Here is a 17,040-nt window from a genome sequence, read left to right on the forward strand (position 1 = left end):
TTGACATTATGACATCAGTCATAGTTTGTGAGTGAAATTTTAAATGCATGATAATTGAAAGAAGCCAGGAAAATCCACTGAAAAAGTCCCTATTTTTCACATAGAACATATCTTTTATCCCCACATTATTTCAAGGAGAATTCCTGAGTAATTCCTTTCGAAATCTTTTGCAACAACTCATTTATAAATACCATAAGTAAAAACTGACATGAAATGCTATGAGAATCAAATAAATATTGTGCGAAATTGCATCAGAAAAAATCTCCCTCTTGCAGCCTTTATCCCATTGTGTCCACACATCCACCGATCATTTATCAAAATCGCAGCTTTTCCTTGTCAAATTTGGATCCAATCAAGGAATTGCTTGGGGGATGCGGATGCCACATGCAGCGAATTATTCATTATTTTTCTTGTATTCTGTATTCTGCATTTGCAATTTGTATTGTTCTATAAATCCATCAATCATTACATTACACTTGGGCACTTTAATTTCCACTTGGTTTCGTGACAACTTAAGTTTTTCCACACTTTCACCTAATTCCACTTTTCCGCTGCTTTTCCGCCTTGGCTGTTGTTCACTTAACGGTTTATCACCGGCTTCTGGCGCCATTTCAACGGCGGAACGGGAACCCGAGTGAGTAGAGTCCTCGGTTCGATATCGATATCGATATGCAACCGGCATTTTTGGCACGCCACACAGCTGTGGCAAGCTGCACGTGGCATCGTCATAAAGCTCTTGCCAGTGGGCTGGTCCTAGCGGCGTGTGGAGTGGGTTTGTTTATGTTTTAGCTTGGGCCGAGAGACGGTAGAAAAGTTTGGAGGCGCAGACAATGCTTTATTTCAAAGAATCAAAGGATTGCTGTGTTCCGATTGAACAGACTTTGCTTGGTGTAAGACATTCTATAACTAAATATTTAATGCCAGACATACATACCTGAGAAAAACTGCTGAACAATGTCTAAATCAGATAAAAACCTGATTTTAATTGTATATAAATTTCCCAATTATGCTTATATTAAACTATCAAGTATACGCAATGGTAGCCACTTCCTGTAGGCCTTTCAAAGCTTGCAAAAATGAAGCATATTTTTTGGTGGAGTTTCTCGCTGCGCTCGCATTGGTTGCGGTCTCGGCTAAGCCGATTCGTTGGTGAAACTTTTAACATAATTCTGTTAGCGGCGCTAACACTAACATTACAGATGCCTGAAGATAACATAGAAACTCTCTGCTGTTTTTTTTACTCACTTGAATGTTTATTGCCAATTTCCCGGCGCATTTCCTCAGTGCGATTTTTCAAATTGGGCTCAAGTGGAAACTGTGCGAATGTCATGTTCTCGTTGCGCATCTGCTTGCCCAGGGATTTCATCATGAGGAAACAGGTGTGCATCCCAGCCACACTCCGCTGGCCATCGCGTTCGTAGTAGAAGATGGAATGGGACCAGTTGTGGCTGTAAAAAGGTGTGAAATTAAAGAGAAAATAAGTCACCGGCAGCTTTAAAGGATGAATGTATATACGAGTATGTATATTGATATCCCTGTTGGTTTTAGAACTTACCGCTTCATTACATTTATAGTCAACTCAGAGATGGTCTCAAAGCTGACCATTCCAGTACGCAGTAGCATATAGAACTCGTCGTTGCAATCGGTTTTCTTCTGCTCAAAGTCATAAGTGGATCCCCCCACAGAGATCAGAGGTGTTCCCTGGCTGTTAAAATATTTTGTAATTCGGCTAACAGCAGCTGCAAAAGATCAACGGTTCAGATTAGCCAAAGCTCAAATTAATACGCAGATGTTGTCTCACCCAAGGAGTAGTCACAAACGGGGCCAAAGATCACCTGCGCACACTGTTTGATGATCCCATCCATGGCCTTGATCACGCCCAGCGAGGCATCGCACTTGGTGTCGTGGGCCAGCCACTCAAAGTCAATGTGTGGGGGAATCAGGGCCTTGGAGCGTATCTGCTGCTCGGCCACCTTTAAAATGGGCAGCACTCGCGGCAATGAGGCCTGGTACATGTTGTCATCCGGCAGCAGGACCAAAGCGCGAATAGTGCAATTTTTCCCACTAGCATCGCAAATGGATTCACAGTCACGGGCCGGCTCAACCCGGCACTCGGCCTGACAACTCTCCAGGTTGAGGCAGAGGCAGAGCAGACCCAGGAGTAGGATGAGCTGGAGCCTCCCCATTGGGATATTGTTTGCTCCTATCATGGGAAGAACTGTGGCGGGGACTCCAATCAAATCAAATGATTTGCAACTCTGCTGCTCGTCCGCTGTGTCATGTTGTAGTCCGAGTTGCCTATGAGCCGCCTTGATTTGGCTCATTTGCATATCCCTTTCTCGCTTTCTATTAGTTTGCACTGGAATTGTGGTTTCCTTCTACAATTTCTCATTCAACTTCACTCAGTCAGTCAATCCTTCTCTCTGCTTGCTGGAGGACTCTTGTGACAGCCGGCGGCTAATTAAGTTGCTTTGATTGTGCGCATAATTGAACTGAAGTTTTGCCGCCGCATGTTGCTCCTCTCTGGGGTTTCAGAATTTCTGGGATGTTGAGGGTGCTACTGCTGCGGCTCCTGTTGGTGTGAATGAAGTCATTGAAGTCATTAACAGTGGCGCCTTCTCTGCGGGGATATATGCATAAATCATTAAAGTTTTAATAGGTTGCCCTCGAGGCAAGAGTGCGCTATAATGGATGTTGGCCTGGCGTATGCCAAAAACTACTTTAAGGCAGAACTTCTGATGAAATTATGAGATTTTGATTATTATTTATGGGGGACGGGGGGTCTTTAGACACAGAGGAAATAATAGGAAGCATAAGGAGAATTTCCGATTAAGAACAAAAAATACAAATTTCCAAAACCCATTCCAAACAGTACTTATCTTTTCCTTAATGGAATACATAAATGAATATCCGCGTCACTAATTTCTAATCATTTGAACTTTCTTCAACAGGTAATTCCGTAATTAAATATCATAAAATCCACCCATTAGCAATGCCTGGAAGATCCCCAGTCATAAAAATCAATGTCTTTGCCCATCATAAATATCTTTATTTCCCATTGCAGCTGTCACATTCTTGAGTAAACAAAACAGTTGATTGATAGCAAAGAAATAACAATCTGTATCTTCCATTGAACTGCAGTTTGTGACTCCCGAGTGTCACGAAGTAAGGAAATTTGTCCGGAATAAACATACACATATGTGCATATATAAATGTTGGTAATATATGATCCCAATACCCCATAAACTTTTCACGTTGGCCTTTAGCAACACAATTTCGGGTTCAATGAGTTGGAGGTTGTGGGTGTTTTATGAATTGATTCCCCTGCTGATTCATCGCTTCTGATGTCCATAATTTTTTGCTCGATTTCGATTGAAGTTGCTGCATCAGATAATGGACAAGACCCCGTGTGCTATTGTTTATGCCAATTTCCATGGAATTGTTTTGTGGACATTGCATGTGTGTCCCCCGATAAGGCTGCCATCAAGGGAATGTGTTGAATGGTAACGCATTCATGGAAATCTCATACAAATTGGCCCACTCGACTGGCTTAAACTTCAAAGCGTCACAGTATTTCTGCCAGCAATCTATTGTTTAGTAAAACGTCATGAAGGTAGGAAACATCCGAAAAACCGAAAAAAAAAACAGAACCATCCGGCAGCAGCAGCAACAACAAAAACGTGTCAAATAGTAGCGAACATGCTGCCAGATCTAGTTTGCGGTTCAGGCGATGCCTAATCTTATCTAACGAAAAGCAGTAAACTTATGATTGCTGTGTATTGTCAAGAGTGGTTTCACTTAGTCATGCGGTACCCAGAGTCAGTTCTAAGAGTATCTCTGACCCCTTGAATGATCTAATTTGATTAGTTGATCGAATGGACTTTGAAATGGAACACACGTTTGAAGTGGTACAGGTAAAACGTTTAATTATAAGATTACCCCCTATTTTTTGATTGAATTTTTAAAATAATTAATCAAAAAGGCAGGATCACATGGACTTGATTAAGTATTTACATAAATAGGAATAATATTCATTGATTTTCGTAAAGTTTATTCAGAAAGAAGAGTATTCAACAAGTACTAGAAACAGAAACAGGCATGATTAGCAGTACAATTTAATCAAAAATCCAAAAAGGTATCCAAATACAATATCCACCGTTCCCTTTTCTTTAATAACATCCACTGTGGCGTCCGGGTCATACTTTTGGGCACCACCAGCCAGTATTTCCCTTTGGGGCCAGCACAGGGCACTTTATCTGCTGTCCAACTGTCCACAGAAATCGCCGTGGGCCTGAACGAACTTCAGATTGCGTATACGCAGCTTGTTGCGGAAAACCCCAAGCACAAATTCGAGAGTACTGGCTGTTGTTGATGATGATGATGATGGAACGGGGAACCCTGCGTATCTCTGAGCAAACACCAAGAAACTGCTGTATAACATTTCTTTTGGTGGGGGGCAATTGGAACTGTCAGCAATTAATAAGAATTCATCACCAAACCCGCTGATACTCGACACGAACTGTGACAATGCAGAAAATGGTGAAATATTAATGATGTACAAAAAAACAAAAAAAAAAAAAAACACTCTGGGTCATGTGCCTGCTGCCGACTGCCTGCCAGTAACCTGCCGATATCAGCAGGTGGCAGGAAGAAGAGAACTAATTTCATTTTGCGAAAACCAGAAGCACAAGCAGAAGCAGAACATCAATCATACTGGAGGCACACACTATTTGCATTGATAGAAGCACAGAAATAGAACTGAAAGTACTATGAGTAGAAAACAAATACTCGTATTCCACAGTGTCATTCAAGGTGCCGACGCGACGAGAGTGTGAAAATCAAAATAATTTTTTAGAAAATTGGCATGGACATCATCGAGGCATTTCAGCCGGCTCTTATCAGTTTCAGGCTCATTCTTCGGCCGAACGTCAGTTTATTTTTAGGCCCTGAGCACTCTTAGCCCCCTGAATGATTATGATCGCCTGAGAGACCGATGGCCGAACGACTGACAGAGCCCTGAAATCGCAGAAATCACAAAAATCGCCGAGCTGTGCGAATCAATCATGTTCGGCGGCATTGCTAAACATGTTGCCACTTACGGTGGGTGCTCTGAATGGCCCCGGACCCGGAGCCTGACCATAAGCCCATCGAGCATGCTAAGCCCCAGCACTCAGACACACATGGACACAGTCGTCGGCGATTCACGGCTGTACTAGAGTATTACAATGTTCGGTTTTTGGTCGTGTTTTTATCAGGCACTCAACTTGTAAAACAAACACAATAAAATCTATGAGATTTTGGGAGTTGTCTGTCAGGGGAATTCCACGGTTTTGCATGTCGAATACATCGCTTGTCTGGAATTATATCAAACGAACCCCCAAAAATATAATTCCAATCACTGATCCAAAAAATCTTGTTTACCAAGAAATTGTAGCACAAGAGATTTCCAGGGAATCCTCATAAAGAGGTTCATGAACCATAGTATCGCTCCTCTTTGCCAGTTTTCTAATCAACGGCATTTCTATTTATAACTGCAGTTACCCAATTCCAATGCCAATAAGTTTTCTAACACTATTTATATAAAAACTCAAGTAGAACAATCTATTAGATGTCCGACACTTCAAACCATAAAAAGCACTCCAGCCCAGCAAATGCAATATCAATCAATTTATCGACTATTTTTTGTATGAAGAGAATAGAGCCTTTTGGGATCGAAGAGTCAAAAGACAAACCGTCTACGATTAGGCCTTTTGCAGTCTATTTATAGTAAATTGTTTATTTTGAATGTGCAATCAACCGCCGGACTCCCGACCGCCTGCCCTGTGCCTCGATAAGATTACGGAAAACTTGGCAATATACAGATATATACGATATATACGGGGACCTGGGGAAGCCATATGGGAGATATCTGTTACCAAGTTTCCAAGCCAAAATTATAATATCTTTGAACTCCAATGTCGGGTGCCTGTAACCAGGCGAGTTAATTTTGGTTTATGAATCGGTTTTAGATCTCTTCGATTTGCATGAAACTTAAATATCCATTTGTCATGTGCGGGAATTTACTCGTACTCTTATTAATTATGAATTTTAAATGCCTGCATAATTTCGTTTAAATTTAGACAGCCATGAAAAACCGCAATGTATATAGTAAGCACTTAATGCCTGTCACACGTGTTCGTTCTACTGTCTAGACAACGGGGGAAAAGCAAAGTTTAAACTTTATCCTTCATCAGGTCATAGCCAAGGGATTTTTGTGCCTTTAGTACTGGGTAAACAGCCTCTGAGGTTACCCTCAGAGAACATGCGGTGGCATTTATGGCACGCCTGTTAAATTCCATGGAACATGGCCAGCAGCAGGCGTCCAACGAACCTTAATTAAGTCCCCCGCTTAAACGGATTTCATTAATTTTTGTTCTGTTAAAGTGCCAGGAAAGAGATGGGGGAATGTGAAATAAAGCGATTACAAGGATTTATGAGAAACCATTTAATTGAAATGTGTGGAAACGTTCTCAAATTGGAAAAGGAGAGTTTTTTTCTGGAAGAAAAAGACAGTGGTTTTTTTCATAATGTGATGGCCTTCCTCTCAGGATCGTAGAAAAACTACAATTTAAAATCCACTTATGCATTTAATCTCTATTTAATCTTCTGTTGAAAGTTCTGAAAAGTATGCACATTCTTTCCGCGCGTGAACAATTCCCCAACTAGATTTAATTAAACACAAAAAAAGACGGAAACAAATCCACAAAAAGACCAGACATTTTATGACCATGCCGTTTTATGGCTTGTTTTCCTCTCTCGCTGGAATATTGTACCGCTCTCGTGGCTAACTCAATTGACTTGGAAAAGTTTTCTTTTTGCACCCACATATCGTCGAAAACAGTTTGAAAAGTTAGTCCACAGCAGCAACCCATTAACTGGGCGCCCAAGCCACAAGGCAGGAACAAAAACTTTAATCTCTAAAATATCACCAGCTTAAAGCAGCTCAAACTGAAAGTTTACTTTATTTTGCTGGGCCAATCCTTTTCTACAGAACTTGCTCATATTTGTTTGGGTATTGGATTACCAATTGATTAATTTGTATATTTATACAATCACGTGGCTCTAGGCATGTCCGGCACAAGGGTGTGACCATTGGTCAGGCTCTTTCGCAAAATTATGTATACGCAGTGTGGCCTTTGGCCTGGCATATGCTGCATACTTCAGTGCGTCGTCAACGGATGTCACTTTCGCTTAGAAGTGGTTGGCAAATAGAGCTTAAACTTTATGCTAAGCATGGCTAAAGAAGTCAAAGACCAAGCGGAAGTCTGTTCGAAGCAGCCACAAAAATGTCCACTGAAAATGAAATTCGATAATTGACGCTTCTCCGCACAACAGGAAAATTAAATTTTAGTCGTGCAATGGTCACAATAACAATCGGACGAAATTAATGTAGTGCAGACTTCATTTTCTGAACTTAATTTTAAATGGAAAAAGGTCATGACCATTTGTTTATTAAATAATGCACTTGAAGAAGTTCTAGAAGGGATTTAAAAAGAATTGTGGCATGGACGTGACTTTAGATTCAAAAGAGACTTTCTTAGGGGCATCTTAGGTTGTTGCATTATCCATTATAATATATATAATATAATTTTTTTTCCCTATTGCCAAGCCCTTCTGTTGACTTTTATTGCCCTGTGGAAAGAAATCTAATTTGATGCTGGCATACGAGTACTTTTATCCGCACATAAATCCTTAGCCAGCTAGCATAAAAAGAAAGCGCTTCAATGATTTATGCAAATTCAATGAAAACACAATGCGGCGTATGAGTAATATGCGTGCCAGTCACAAAGTCAAGAGCGGGTTGTAGCGGTATTTTACAAATTCCGGCAAGAGTCTAGAGTACGTATCCTAGTCTATTCCCTCATCTATAGTGAAATTTGCATTTCGCTATATATTTAATTTTACCAACATACATAGTTGCCAATATTTTCCCTAGGGCAAAATGTTATTTTGCAATCATTTACTTTTATCCCAGACGGATGCAGGGGGGACGAGGGCTGCTGAAAGTCGATTGAAAGTGTGAGAGAGTGAATTTACATAAAATGCGGCATAGGGGCGTGTCTAAGGTCGAGCAAGAGTATCCTGTCAATGACATGCCAACCATGGAATGTTTTCGGACCAGAAATAGAGATGGATGAGAGAAGTATCTTACCTACGCTTTTGTCTGCCAAAATATTTAAACCTTTGACAGATATCAATGCAAATTGCTGGTGCAGTTTTTTCCTCAAAAAAATTTTATATTTTTTTCTGAACTATTTGTGCTTATTAACTTTTAAAGATTCTCCTTTTAGCAGACTTACTAGGGGTTGCTTAGATGTTTCACTATTCAAAATGTATTTTGTTTGAAGTTTATTGGGTAATTTTAAGTTTTGCTTTAATAACTTTTTTGGATTATACTTTTATTTTAAAAATATCTTCCTACAACTATTTCATTCTTTTATGGGAAATATTTTTCCTTTAATACTGTATTTGTTGTTTTCCTTCAGAACTTTTTGCATTCACTTTCCATATTCATTCCTTTTCAGAATTTGACAGCGGCAAACAAATTTTTCTTTCTTTTGTTTAAACAAAACTGCACCACAACAGCAGTCACACGATTTCAGAGTCAAAAGAATATATATTTTCACGCAATCGGCCGCATTAAAAAACGTTCGAAATAAATCGCGCGCGATTTATTCGCATCGAATAAGAATTTCTTTTGTCGCCCCGCTTCAGTGCGCGCCCGTTGTCGAAATTGAACTGAAATTCGCGGTCGCTTGGGTAAACTTTGTTCACTTTGTTATTTTTCCGCTCTTCATTATTGGCCAAACTATTGAAAAGCTCGGCCGGAGACCTTTTTGTGGAACATTTCACCAATGCAGCACGCACACAAAGATACAGTTACAGATACAACAACTCAACAATGCTCCATGTTAACTGATAAGAAAGCCTGCTGATAGCAGCTGACCTTAACAGTGGGCTCTCTGTTAGGCCACTTCTGGGTCTGTTAACTGCAGCTGATGTCAGATGCCTGATAGGCGGGGGTAATAGTGTGGGCCAAGCAACGCCCCCAATTAACGCTCTAACAATGTCTCTAAAGGTGTGAAAATAATGGATTGTGTGGGTATAAAAAAGTGACTATAAAGCATGTGGAATGGTGTATATAAAAGAAAAGACAGTGTAAAGAAAACAAAGAGACTACTTTCTAGTTAAGGATAAAGTAATTTGTTCCTAAATGAGATTTATATTGTCCTATGGCGAAAACCCTTTTCCTAGATCCAACCCATTATTCTAGTTTCTTGTTTGGACCTGTTCTTGGTCCTTTGTTCTTGCTTGTAATTTTCCACCACTTGAAGCTTTTCATCTCGCTTTTTTTTGTACCCATTACTCGTTGAACACTAGGGTACAATCAGTTTGTGTGAAGGATGGGCTAGAAGGATGTGTTTCTGGTATATCGCACATGGTTCATTAGGGAATAGAATCTTATATCCATTGCTCTTACCAAGTAAATTTATCTGATGCTCTCTCCTCCTTAGACTATGTCCTATAATAGGGTATCCTTAAGTGCAATGTACCACAATAGCACTTAAACATATTTTCACTTGCTAATGCTTCTGTTGGACGCACACCGCGTACACGCAATGTCATTATGGCCTCATCGCTCATACGGCACAGCATTGTGTGCCAGAGCACGCATGTTGGCTGTAAACGGTTCCTGGTCCGCTCTCTGGCTGCCTCCCACCCCCATCCTATGATCCTCTGGGAGTGTAGAATGCAAAAAAATGAATGGCATTTTAAGCAACGGCAGCCGCGGCCGTTTCAACGATGCTCGCAATTGTTGTTTGCCCAACAGGAAACTTTTTGCGTTCTCATAAGTGGGTGGGCATTGTGGGTAGTGGGTGGCGGGTTGCGGGGAGGAAACAGGAAATGGTTTTCAAGTGCGCTTAAATGCTTTTTCTGTTGTCCTCCTTATGACTGAATGAGCAATTATTGTATAATTGTAATTTTATGTGAATTTTTTTAGAAAAGGAGAAGAAAATGAGGAATGAAGTGTAGCTGGGGATAGGGATTGGATATCAAATGAAGGCTGATGTTAAATTCTTTGCATAATCTGATTATGATTCGGAGCTTCCTTAATTTGGACAAGTTGTACGTTGTTCATACGTTTATTTAATTATAATATCTCTTGTGATCAAGCGCTTAAGGCTGACTGAATGGGTTAAAGCTTTACAGAGCAATGTGAGTGAGTGTTTTGAGGGTATTCGTGAGTGTTTGATTGTGTGTTTGTGTGTGTGTGATTCTACGCAGACATATATATAAGTATTGAAAGTGTATTTGTTTTTGGACATTCGCAATCATGAATACAAAATGAGAATAACTAACAATTATCATTTACTTAAAACTACATAAGCTGTGCATGCGTGTGTTTTTGTGTGTGTGTGTGTGGCAGGTGCCGCGTGCCACCATCTGTTGCAACCACTGTCATCGTCGTCGTCTACTGGGCGGCATTGCCATCATCATCGATCGCCTTGAAGATAATGCCATAGATATGATCCACGAGCTTGGCCCACGTGGCCGCTTGGCTCTCGTCCAGACTGCAGGCTGCGGTAAGCACTTCCAGAATCACGCCTTTCAGTTGCTAAAATAAAGAGAAAGACTATCAAGGATCGTAAATACGAATACAGAGACATGTAGGTCTTTTACATTGTACGATTCCTTGGATATGGTACGGGGTATATGACTGACGGCTATCTTGGTCCAGATCTCTTCCAGCTTCTCCACATCCCTCTCCTCACCCAGGACCCGGATGGAATCGTCAAAGACGCGTATGATTCGGCCAGCATGTGCGCGAAAACGAGAATTTCCCTATAAAATAGACAAAAATATTACTATCTTGAGGGTTTACCATCCTGGGGAGTACCAAAACTTACACTTAGATCCTCCAGTGGCACATCGCGGAAGGGGAACTTCTCCAAGTTGGACGGAAAACGGGTGAAGAACTCCTGCAGTATCGCTGCACCCGAATCTGTGGGTGTTGCCACGGGTATCTCCCAGGTCTTTTTGATCACTTGCACCTCATCGCTGTTCATGTTTCTGCTCCGTTTTGCTCAGTGCACGTGGGCTCTTTCTAACTATCTCTCTATTCCTCTCTCTTTCAGGTAATTGCCTCTCTCTTTTGTTGGCTCTTAAGCTGAAAATTGAGTGAGAGAAATATATAATAAAATCAATTACCATCATCTCTCTTAGCATCTCTCTCGCTTTCTCTCAAACGTGAAATCAAAACAACAAACAGTGACTTATATAAATATGTGCACAGCACGTGCTAAAAGTCAATGCCTTCGCCATGTCACGGCAACAACAGCAACATCACGGGCATCAGCATCATTATTTCCCAGCACAAATTAACGTCTGTCAGTCTGAAGCAGAAGCCCAGTCCCAGGCTCAGCCCCAACCCCCCACAACGCCTCTGCCCAAAACCCCCTTTCAGCTTTCAGCAACAACAACATCATCATCATCATCAAAGATGAGGATTAGAGATGACAACGTGAGTTGGTCCCATGATTAAGAGCGATTGTTTATGCGATAGGACAGGATTCTAGTGGATAGTGATAGGATTCCGATTTAGATTCGAAAGGATTCAATAGTCGAAATGGATAGTATTTCAGACCAAAAACAAAGAAATAAAACTGAAATCAATCATAAGTTTCCACAAGTATATAAGCTCTTAAAACCATCCTCTTTTTTTTAAAGGAAACCCCACTTAAATATCGTTTTATGTAATGCTCGCCACATCTCTAATTACCTTTTGGCAAAGGCATGGTCTCTGCTCTCGAGTTCATTAGCTGACCCCCTACTAGTTCCCTTCCCTGCCCTGGCCTGCCGCTACCGTGCCGTGCCCCAGTCTGCCCTCAGCTGACCTCCCCTGCCTGCCACTGCCACTTGGCTGTGTGGCACCCATCACCGTGGATACTTTGTGGCTGGCACTCGTTTACAAAAAATTATCATACCCCTTTCGCTGTGCCCCACTCGAGTGAGATGTGTGAGAGGTGAGAGTGGGAAGGGTATGACAGTGGGAGTGAAATTCTCGATGCGGAAAACGGAAATGTAAACCGCAAGAGAGCAAAGAAATGCGAACAAATTGGCGACCAGGCGGGCGGTCGGTCACTCCCATTAGATATGATTATTGAATGAAATTATTTAGAAAAGAAAATATTTTTCGAAAATCCGTACCGTATTTTGGCAAATGCAAATGAAACAGAAGGCAGAACAAATCTAGATTCCCACTCATTTCCATGCAAATCGCAAATCAATCTAGGAGAAATGCATAAATATTTATGAGGAGCGGAGCGCACAGGAAAATTCACATTTAACAAACGGAATTTTGATGAATAATAAATAGAGATGAGTTTTCCCTCACTCTCGTGTTGTTATTGTTGTTCTTGCTGCTGTTGTTGTGGTTCCATGGCTTAGCTTTTCCGCTTTTCTTTAATGACAGAAACACTTAGAGTAGTATCCTAAAGGCATGTCAGGCGGCCCGAGGAAAGTTGTTTTAAAAAGTAAACTGAAAAGTTTATTAAAAATTTACAAACTGAAGGAGGGACATAGGGAGGGATAGATAGACCACAAGAGGGGGAGAGTGGGCGAAGGGAAAAGCTAGAGAAAGAGAGGGGAAAATTGAGAGAGAACAGTATAATAAACAGGCAGAAAAGAACAGGAAAATGGACTCAAGTGCAGCCGCAGCAGGTGGCCGACATCGTATTGTTGCTTGGAAAAGCCAACAAGGGGGGTGGAAATGTGGGAGAAGAGTGGGTTTGAGGAGCTGATGGTGGATAGATGGCAGTGGAGGTGCAGGTGGAGAAAGGGTGGAGGCGGAGGCAAAAAGATAGTACTATAAAAAATTGTGCCATCTCTCAGAGTAACCTTGTCTACAAGACCCCCTTTGGGGCACAAATACACACTCACACACTCATACTCTTACAGAGAGATGACTGCGTATGTGTGAGGGGCACATATGTCTTTCAGTGTGTGTGTGTGTTTTGTAATATCCTTCATGCCCAAATGGCCTGTGGCTTTTGCGGTTGTACTAGCTCTGAAGGGGCTGGCCTGCAGGGGCAGGAGGCCTGTAAGTGTAAGTGTATAAGTGCCGGCCACTCTCTCTTCCCCCACTCTCTATCACTCTCTCTCTCTATATCGCTCTCGCTGTGTGTGTGTGTCGGCTGCAGTCAAGAGTGAAAAAAGGCAGCAACAAATCAAGCGTTGCCTTCTGTATCCGTGTGTGTGTGCGTGTATGCAGAGGTATGTGTGTGTAAGGACATTGAGCGCTTAATTAAATTAAGGCAAACTTGATGGACAGCTACTAGACAGACAGCCAGAGTGGGGTTGGCTGGCAGGCAGTTGAGGCAGGTGTAGAGAGATGTTGTGGCAGCTGTAGAAGGGGGTGTGGCAGCTGAAGGGGGGATGGGGGCACAGGTAGGTACAGGTGTTGCTAAAGTGCGGCTCTAGCCTTGTGTATTGGAATGTAGCTGTGTGTGTGTCTGTCTGCCTGTGTGATGCTGCCACTCAAGTGTCGCCATGGATTTGGTTGCAATTCCCTCACTACTACTGCCTCTGGCTGCCTCTCTCTCTATTCATCTGTGTATTTATTTTATTTTACTTTCAAAAAACAACATTCTGTCGGCTGCCAAGTCCCTGCATGAGTTCGACCTGAGAGCCATTGAAATATGACATCCTCTGGCATCGAATATTTTTAACAAAATATTTCTAGAAAACAACTCGGAAACAAGTTGAACAAAATTTAGTTGGACATTTAAAACTTTGATGGGGGAAAGAGCCCAAGGGGGAGCAGGATACCCTAGAGGCGTGCCCAGGTAATCGTCGATATTGGATATTTTTAAATACTGAAGAATAAACACCCGCGTGATATGTTTTCTGATTTAAGCGGTGTTGATATTTACTTAAACAATAAACATTTCCCTTTCCCCCGGCAAGCATCCTTTGCCTGTGGAACCCGCAGAGACTTTCACTCTTATTGAAACAGATTTATGCGTAAATTAAGTCAACTTTCATACAACAAACATTAATTTAAATAAATAAACGCATGCATTTAAAAAGGCTTTTAAATTCCGCTTAAAGCAAAAAGCTGAGTGCTCGACCCTTGGCCATACACAGTTGTACACACATACACAGTAAGACAGCCATATGCTCATCACAGACATTAAGGATAATGACTACCTCAACAACAGCAACAACAATAGAAAAAACAACAACGACGGTAATACCAACAATAAAAATCTGCTGCTTTTGTTAGAGACGACACTTGTTCGCAAGGACATCACAGAAATCCATAAATTTAAAGACCGCTTTTGTGCAGGTTATAAAAAACCTGTGAGTCGATCATACATATGTTATATATTTAATTTAACTTTAAATATTTTTTTAATATTTGATTGAAGAGAAGAATATGAAACGATCGTTTGCTTTAATATGAATATGTATATCATATGATATGGTTTTCCTTGTACTGTCTTCCTCTAAAAGAAGAGCAGATCTTGACTATATTGTCCAAAGAGTTTATACGATCACAGATATTAAAAGAAGAAGAGTTCTGCGAGAGAGTTTAATATTCCGACCAAAATGATAATACCTCCAAAGCAACAAAACCTCTATACGAATAATAAAGTATAGGTCGCGCAATGAACGACTATCATCAGCTGTTTGGCCTGTTGAGCGCTCTGGATTCTAAAGATTATTTACAGTTGGTTCTGTGGTCTTCCTTTTATTCACTCAATTCTTTCATAATTCCACAATCGCAATCCACTATCGTTTTCTATCGTTGGCTCCTTCTCTTGTATTCTTGTTTGTGCAGTTGCAGCTTTGGCTTTATTTGTTTATAATTTTTGTTTTATTTGCAAAACTTGATTGGCTTTTTGTTGTGCCGTTTTCCGTGATTATTCCCGTGTCCGTTCCCGTTTGCTCTGGCTCCGACCGAATAGCGGAAAGCGGATTGCCGATAGCGGATACCGGAGAGAGAGGACCGCACGATTTGCTTTCAAAAAGAATACTGAGCGCGGGCTCCCCGTGTATTACTGCTCTCTGCCGGCACCAGTGCACGTTTTAGTGCGCGCCAAAACTGTACTGAGCGAAAGCTGGCCCCAAGAGAGCCGCACAGAGAGAGAGCAGCTACAGTGGCGTGGTTGCAGGGGGATCTAAGGTGTGCGACACCTGGCCAAACAATTTGTATACCGTGCAGGCACAACATTAACTTATTGGGACCGTCCCTATATGGCAGGGTATTTAATGGCACGTGCCTAAGCGGACTAAAAGGGGAGGGTATGACCACCACCCGCACAAAACGGAGTCAAGGGCCACCTGTGGACAGCAGAGCAGGCCAACGTTGGCTTCGGTTAAGTACGCTCTCAAAAGCTTAGTCTAGTGGAAGAGCGAAAGCTTTGCTAATCGTTGATGGGTAGGGCTTTGTAGGGTTCGGTTTGCAACGGTTTTTTGAAATAAATACTTGAAGCATAACCGAAATGGGATAAAAAACTAAAAAATTATAAGAAAAGTTTACGTTAAATATCGAGGTTTCTATACGATACATGTCTCCGAATGTCGGAATGTTGAGAAGAATGCCTACACAGTCAAAAACCCCACCTATTTCTCTCTCCTTTTCACAGGAAATCCAACATTTCTATAAAAACTAATAAAAGATCGATATTTTTCATTCTTCTTTATTGTTTAATGTATCAAAAACACGTTTATTTCCTTTGTACTTGCCGAGTTATGATCCCAGCTTAAAAATGTTAATCAAACTTAACTTCGGTTCCAATCGCAAAGAAAACGATGGGGAGCTATGAGTCGCAGCTAGGGTCGACACTCTACATTTATATTCGATACTCAGTTAGTACATTGAACGACAAAGAGTGTGTGAGAGAAAGGCAGACAAAAATGAGTTAGCCACTGCAAATTGATTCGTTCCTTATGGCTATTATAATAGTCCGATTTTATACAGATTCGGCAATCTAGCCATTCTCTACGATTCTGTGCTTTTGTTGAGCTCGTATTTTTAAAATTGTGGATCTCACAGATTTTCGTCGTCGGACGAAAGGGGCATGGCAAAAACAAACTTGATTCAGTGTGATATCACAGGAGTGTGAATGAGAAACAAGGCTATATCGATTCGGCTTTTAATGCTGATCAAGAATATACATAGACTTTATGCGGTCGTAAACGCTTCCTTCTGGACGTTACACACATCTGACGTACCCTAATACTCTTTTTGAGTATCGGATATAAAAACCTGTGCTAACCAAAATAAACCTGTTTATTAACATTTTGACAAATAATCGACTGCATCGTCGTGTTCCTAATCAAAAGATGTGTATTTTAGACATTGCCAATGCATTATCAGCAGCGCAAAGCAGAGACCCCAATGGCTTATTGATAGTACGGGTACTTAGCAAACAAACAAACTAAACTGATAGGCATATGTAAAAGACAAACAATATGCATAGAAAATCGCACTAAATTCCTTGCAATATGTCACGCCACGCAAAGATTGTTTGCTGTATGCAAATAAAAGTCTGGACAATTGAGAATTGTAAACATTTCAATTGGAAAATATTTACATTAATCATAGATACTCGTACGATGGACACTTCAATTCAATTCAAAGTCCGTTCACACTCACACAAGCTATACTATGGAACCCCAGAAACAACTGCACACGACGCCGTTAAAATTCAAACTGAACAAAATTTCTGACCTACCGAGACTTTATAAAAGATTTTTCGAATAGACAACAGCAGCAACAAACCAGCAGCAAGCCAGCAGCGAAGACGATGAGCGTAGTAGTGCCCGAAGTCGTAATCTTCGTTTACTTTCCAGCAGCCGAAACATTTCGATGGGTAGGTGATAGCGTGTTAGAGATAGGTGGGGGATCGTGTTTGTGCCTGGTGATAGGAAAGTTCATCGTGTTGTTTTTCTATTTCTCAAGATAGGGTCAATATTGCAGGAGAGTATTCG

The 17,040-nt window shown here is 41.2% G+C and overlaps 2 protein-coding genes across 3 annotated transcripts; both read right to left on the reverse strand.

Moving 5' to 3' along the window:
- Nucleotides 1–1,237: 1,237 nt before the first annotated feature.
- On the reverse strand, nucleotides 1,238–8,824 carry LOC108157156 (atrial natriuretic peptide receptor 3). The gene is made up of 4 exons (XM_017289065.2): nucleotides 8,192–8,824; nucleotides 1,802–2,620; nucleotides 1,556–1,739; nucleotides 1,238–1,448 (listed from the first exon to the last, which is right to left on the reverse strand). Exons 2-4 carry the CDS (start codon nucleotides 2,328–2,330, stop codon nucleotides 1,238–1,240), a joined length of 924 nt encoding a protein of 307 aa, XP_017144554.1. The 5' UTR covers nucleotides 2,331–2,620; nucleotides 8,192–8,824.
- A 1,507-nt stretch (nucleotides 8,825–10,331) lies between these two features.
- On the reverse strand, nucleotides 10,332–16,788 carry LOC108157146 (globin CTT-VI). 2 transcript variants are annotated; one of them, XM_017289052.2, is made up of 4 exons: nucleotides 16,706–16,788; nucleotides 10,950–11,209; nucleotides 10,723–10,884; nucleotides 10,332–10,657 (listed from the first exon to the last, which is right to left on the reverse strand). In XM_017289052.2, exons 2-4 carry the CDS (start codon nucleotides 11,106–11,108, stop codon nucleotides 10,514–10,516), a joined length of 465 nt encoding a protein of 154 aa, XP_017144541.1. In that variant the 5' UTR covers nucleotides 11,109–11,209; nucleotides 16,706–16,788; the 3' UTR covers nucleotides 10,332–10,513. The 2 variants fall into 2 exon arrangements, with proteins under 2 accessions (XP_017144541.1, XP_017144540.1); XM_017289051.2 differs by lacking the exon at nucleotides 16,706–16,788 and adding an exon at nucleotides 14,663–15,078.
- Between the last annotated feature and the right edge of the window lie 252 nt (nucleotides 16,789–17,040).

Source organism: Drosophila miranda, chromosome 2 (assembly GCF_003369915.1).
Source record: "Drosophila miranda strain MSH22 chromosome 2, D.miranda_PacBio2.1, whole genome shotgun sequence".
NCBI lineage: Eukaryota > Metazoa > Arthropoda > Insecta > Diptera > Drosophilidae > Drosophila > Drosophila miranda.

Bases quoted from the DNA above. Each gene is read 5' to 3' on its own strand.
- LOC108157146 (XM_017289052.2), bottom strand. From the start codon at position 11,108: ATGAACAGCGATGAGGTGCAAGTGATCAAAAAGACCTGGGAGATACCC. The intron at 10,885-10,949 runs GTAAGTTTTGGT...TCTATTTTATAG, and splicing joins TGCCACTGGAGGATCTAAGT to GGAAATTCTCGTTTTCGCGC. The intron at 10,658-10,722 runs GTAAAAGACCTA...TCTTTATTTTAG, and splicing joins TATCCAAGGAATCGTACAAT to CAACTGAAAGGCGTGATTCT.
- LOC108157156 (XM_017289065.2), bottom strand. From the start codon at position 2,330: ATGCAAATGAGCCAAATCAAGGCGGCTCATAGGCAACTCGGACTACAA. The intron at 1,740-1,801 runs GTGAGACAACAT...GATCTTTTGCAG, and splicing joins CGTTTGTGACTACTCCTTGG to CTGCTGTTAGCCGAATTACA. The intron at 1,449-1,555 runs GTAAGTTCTAAA...ACCTTTTTACAG, and splicing joins ACTATAAATGTAATGAAGCG to CCACAACTGGTCCCATTCCA.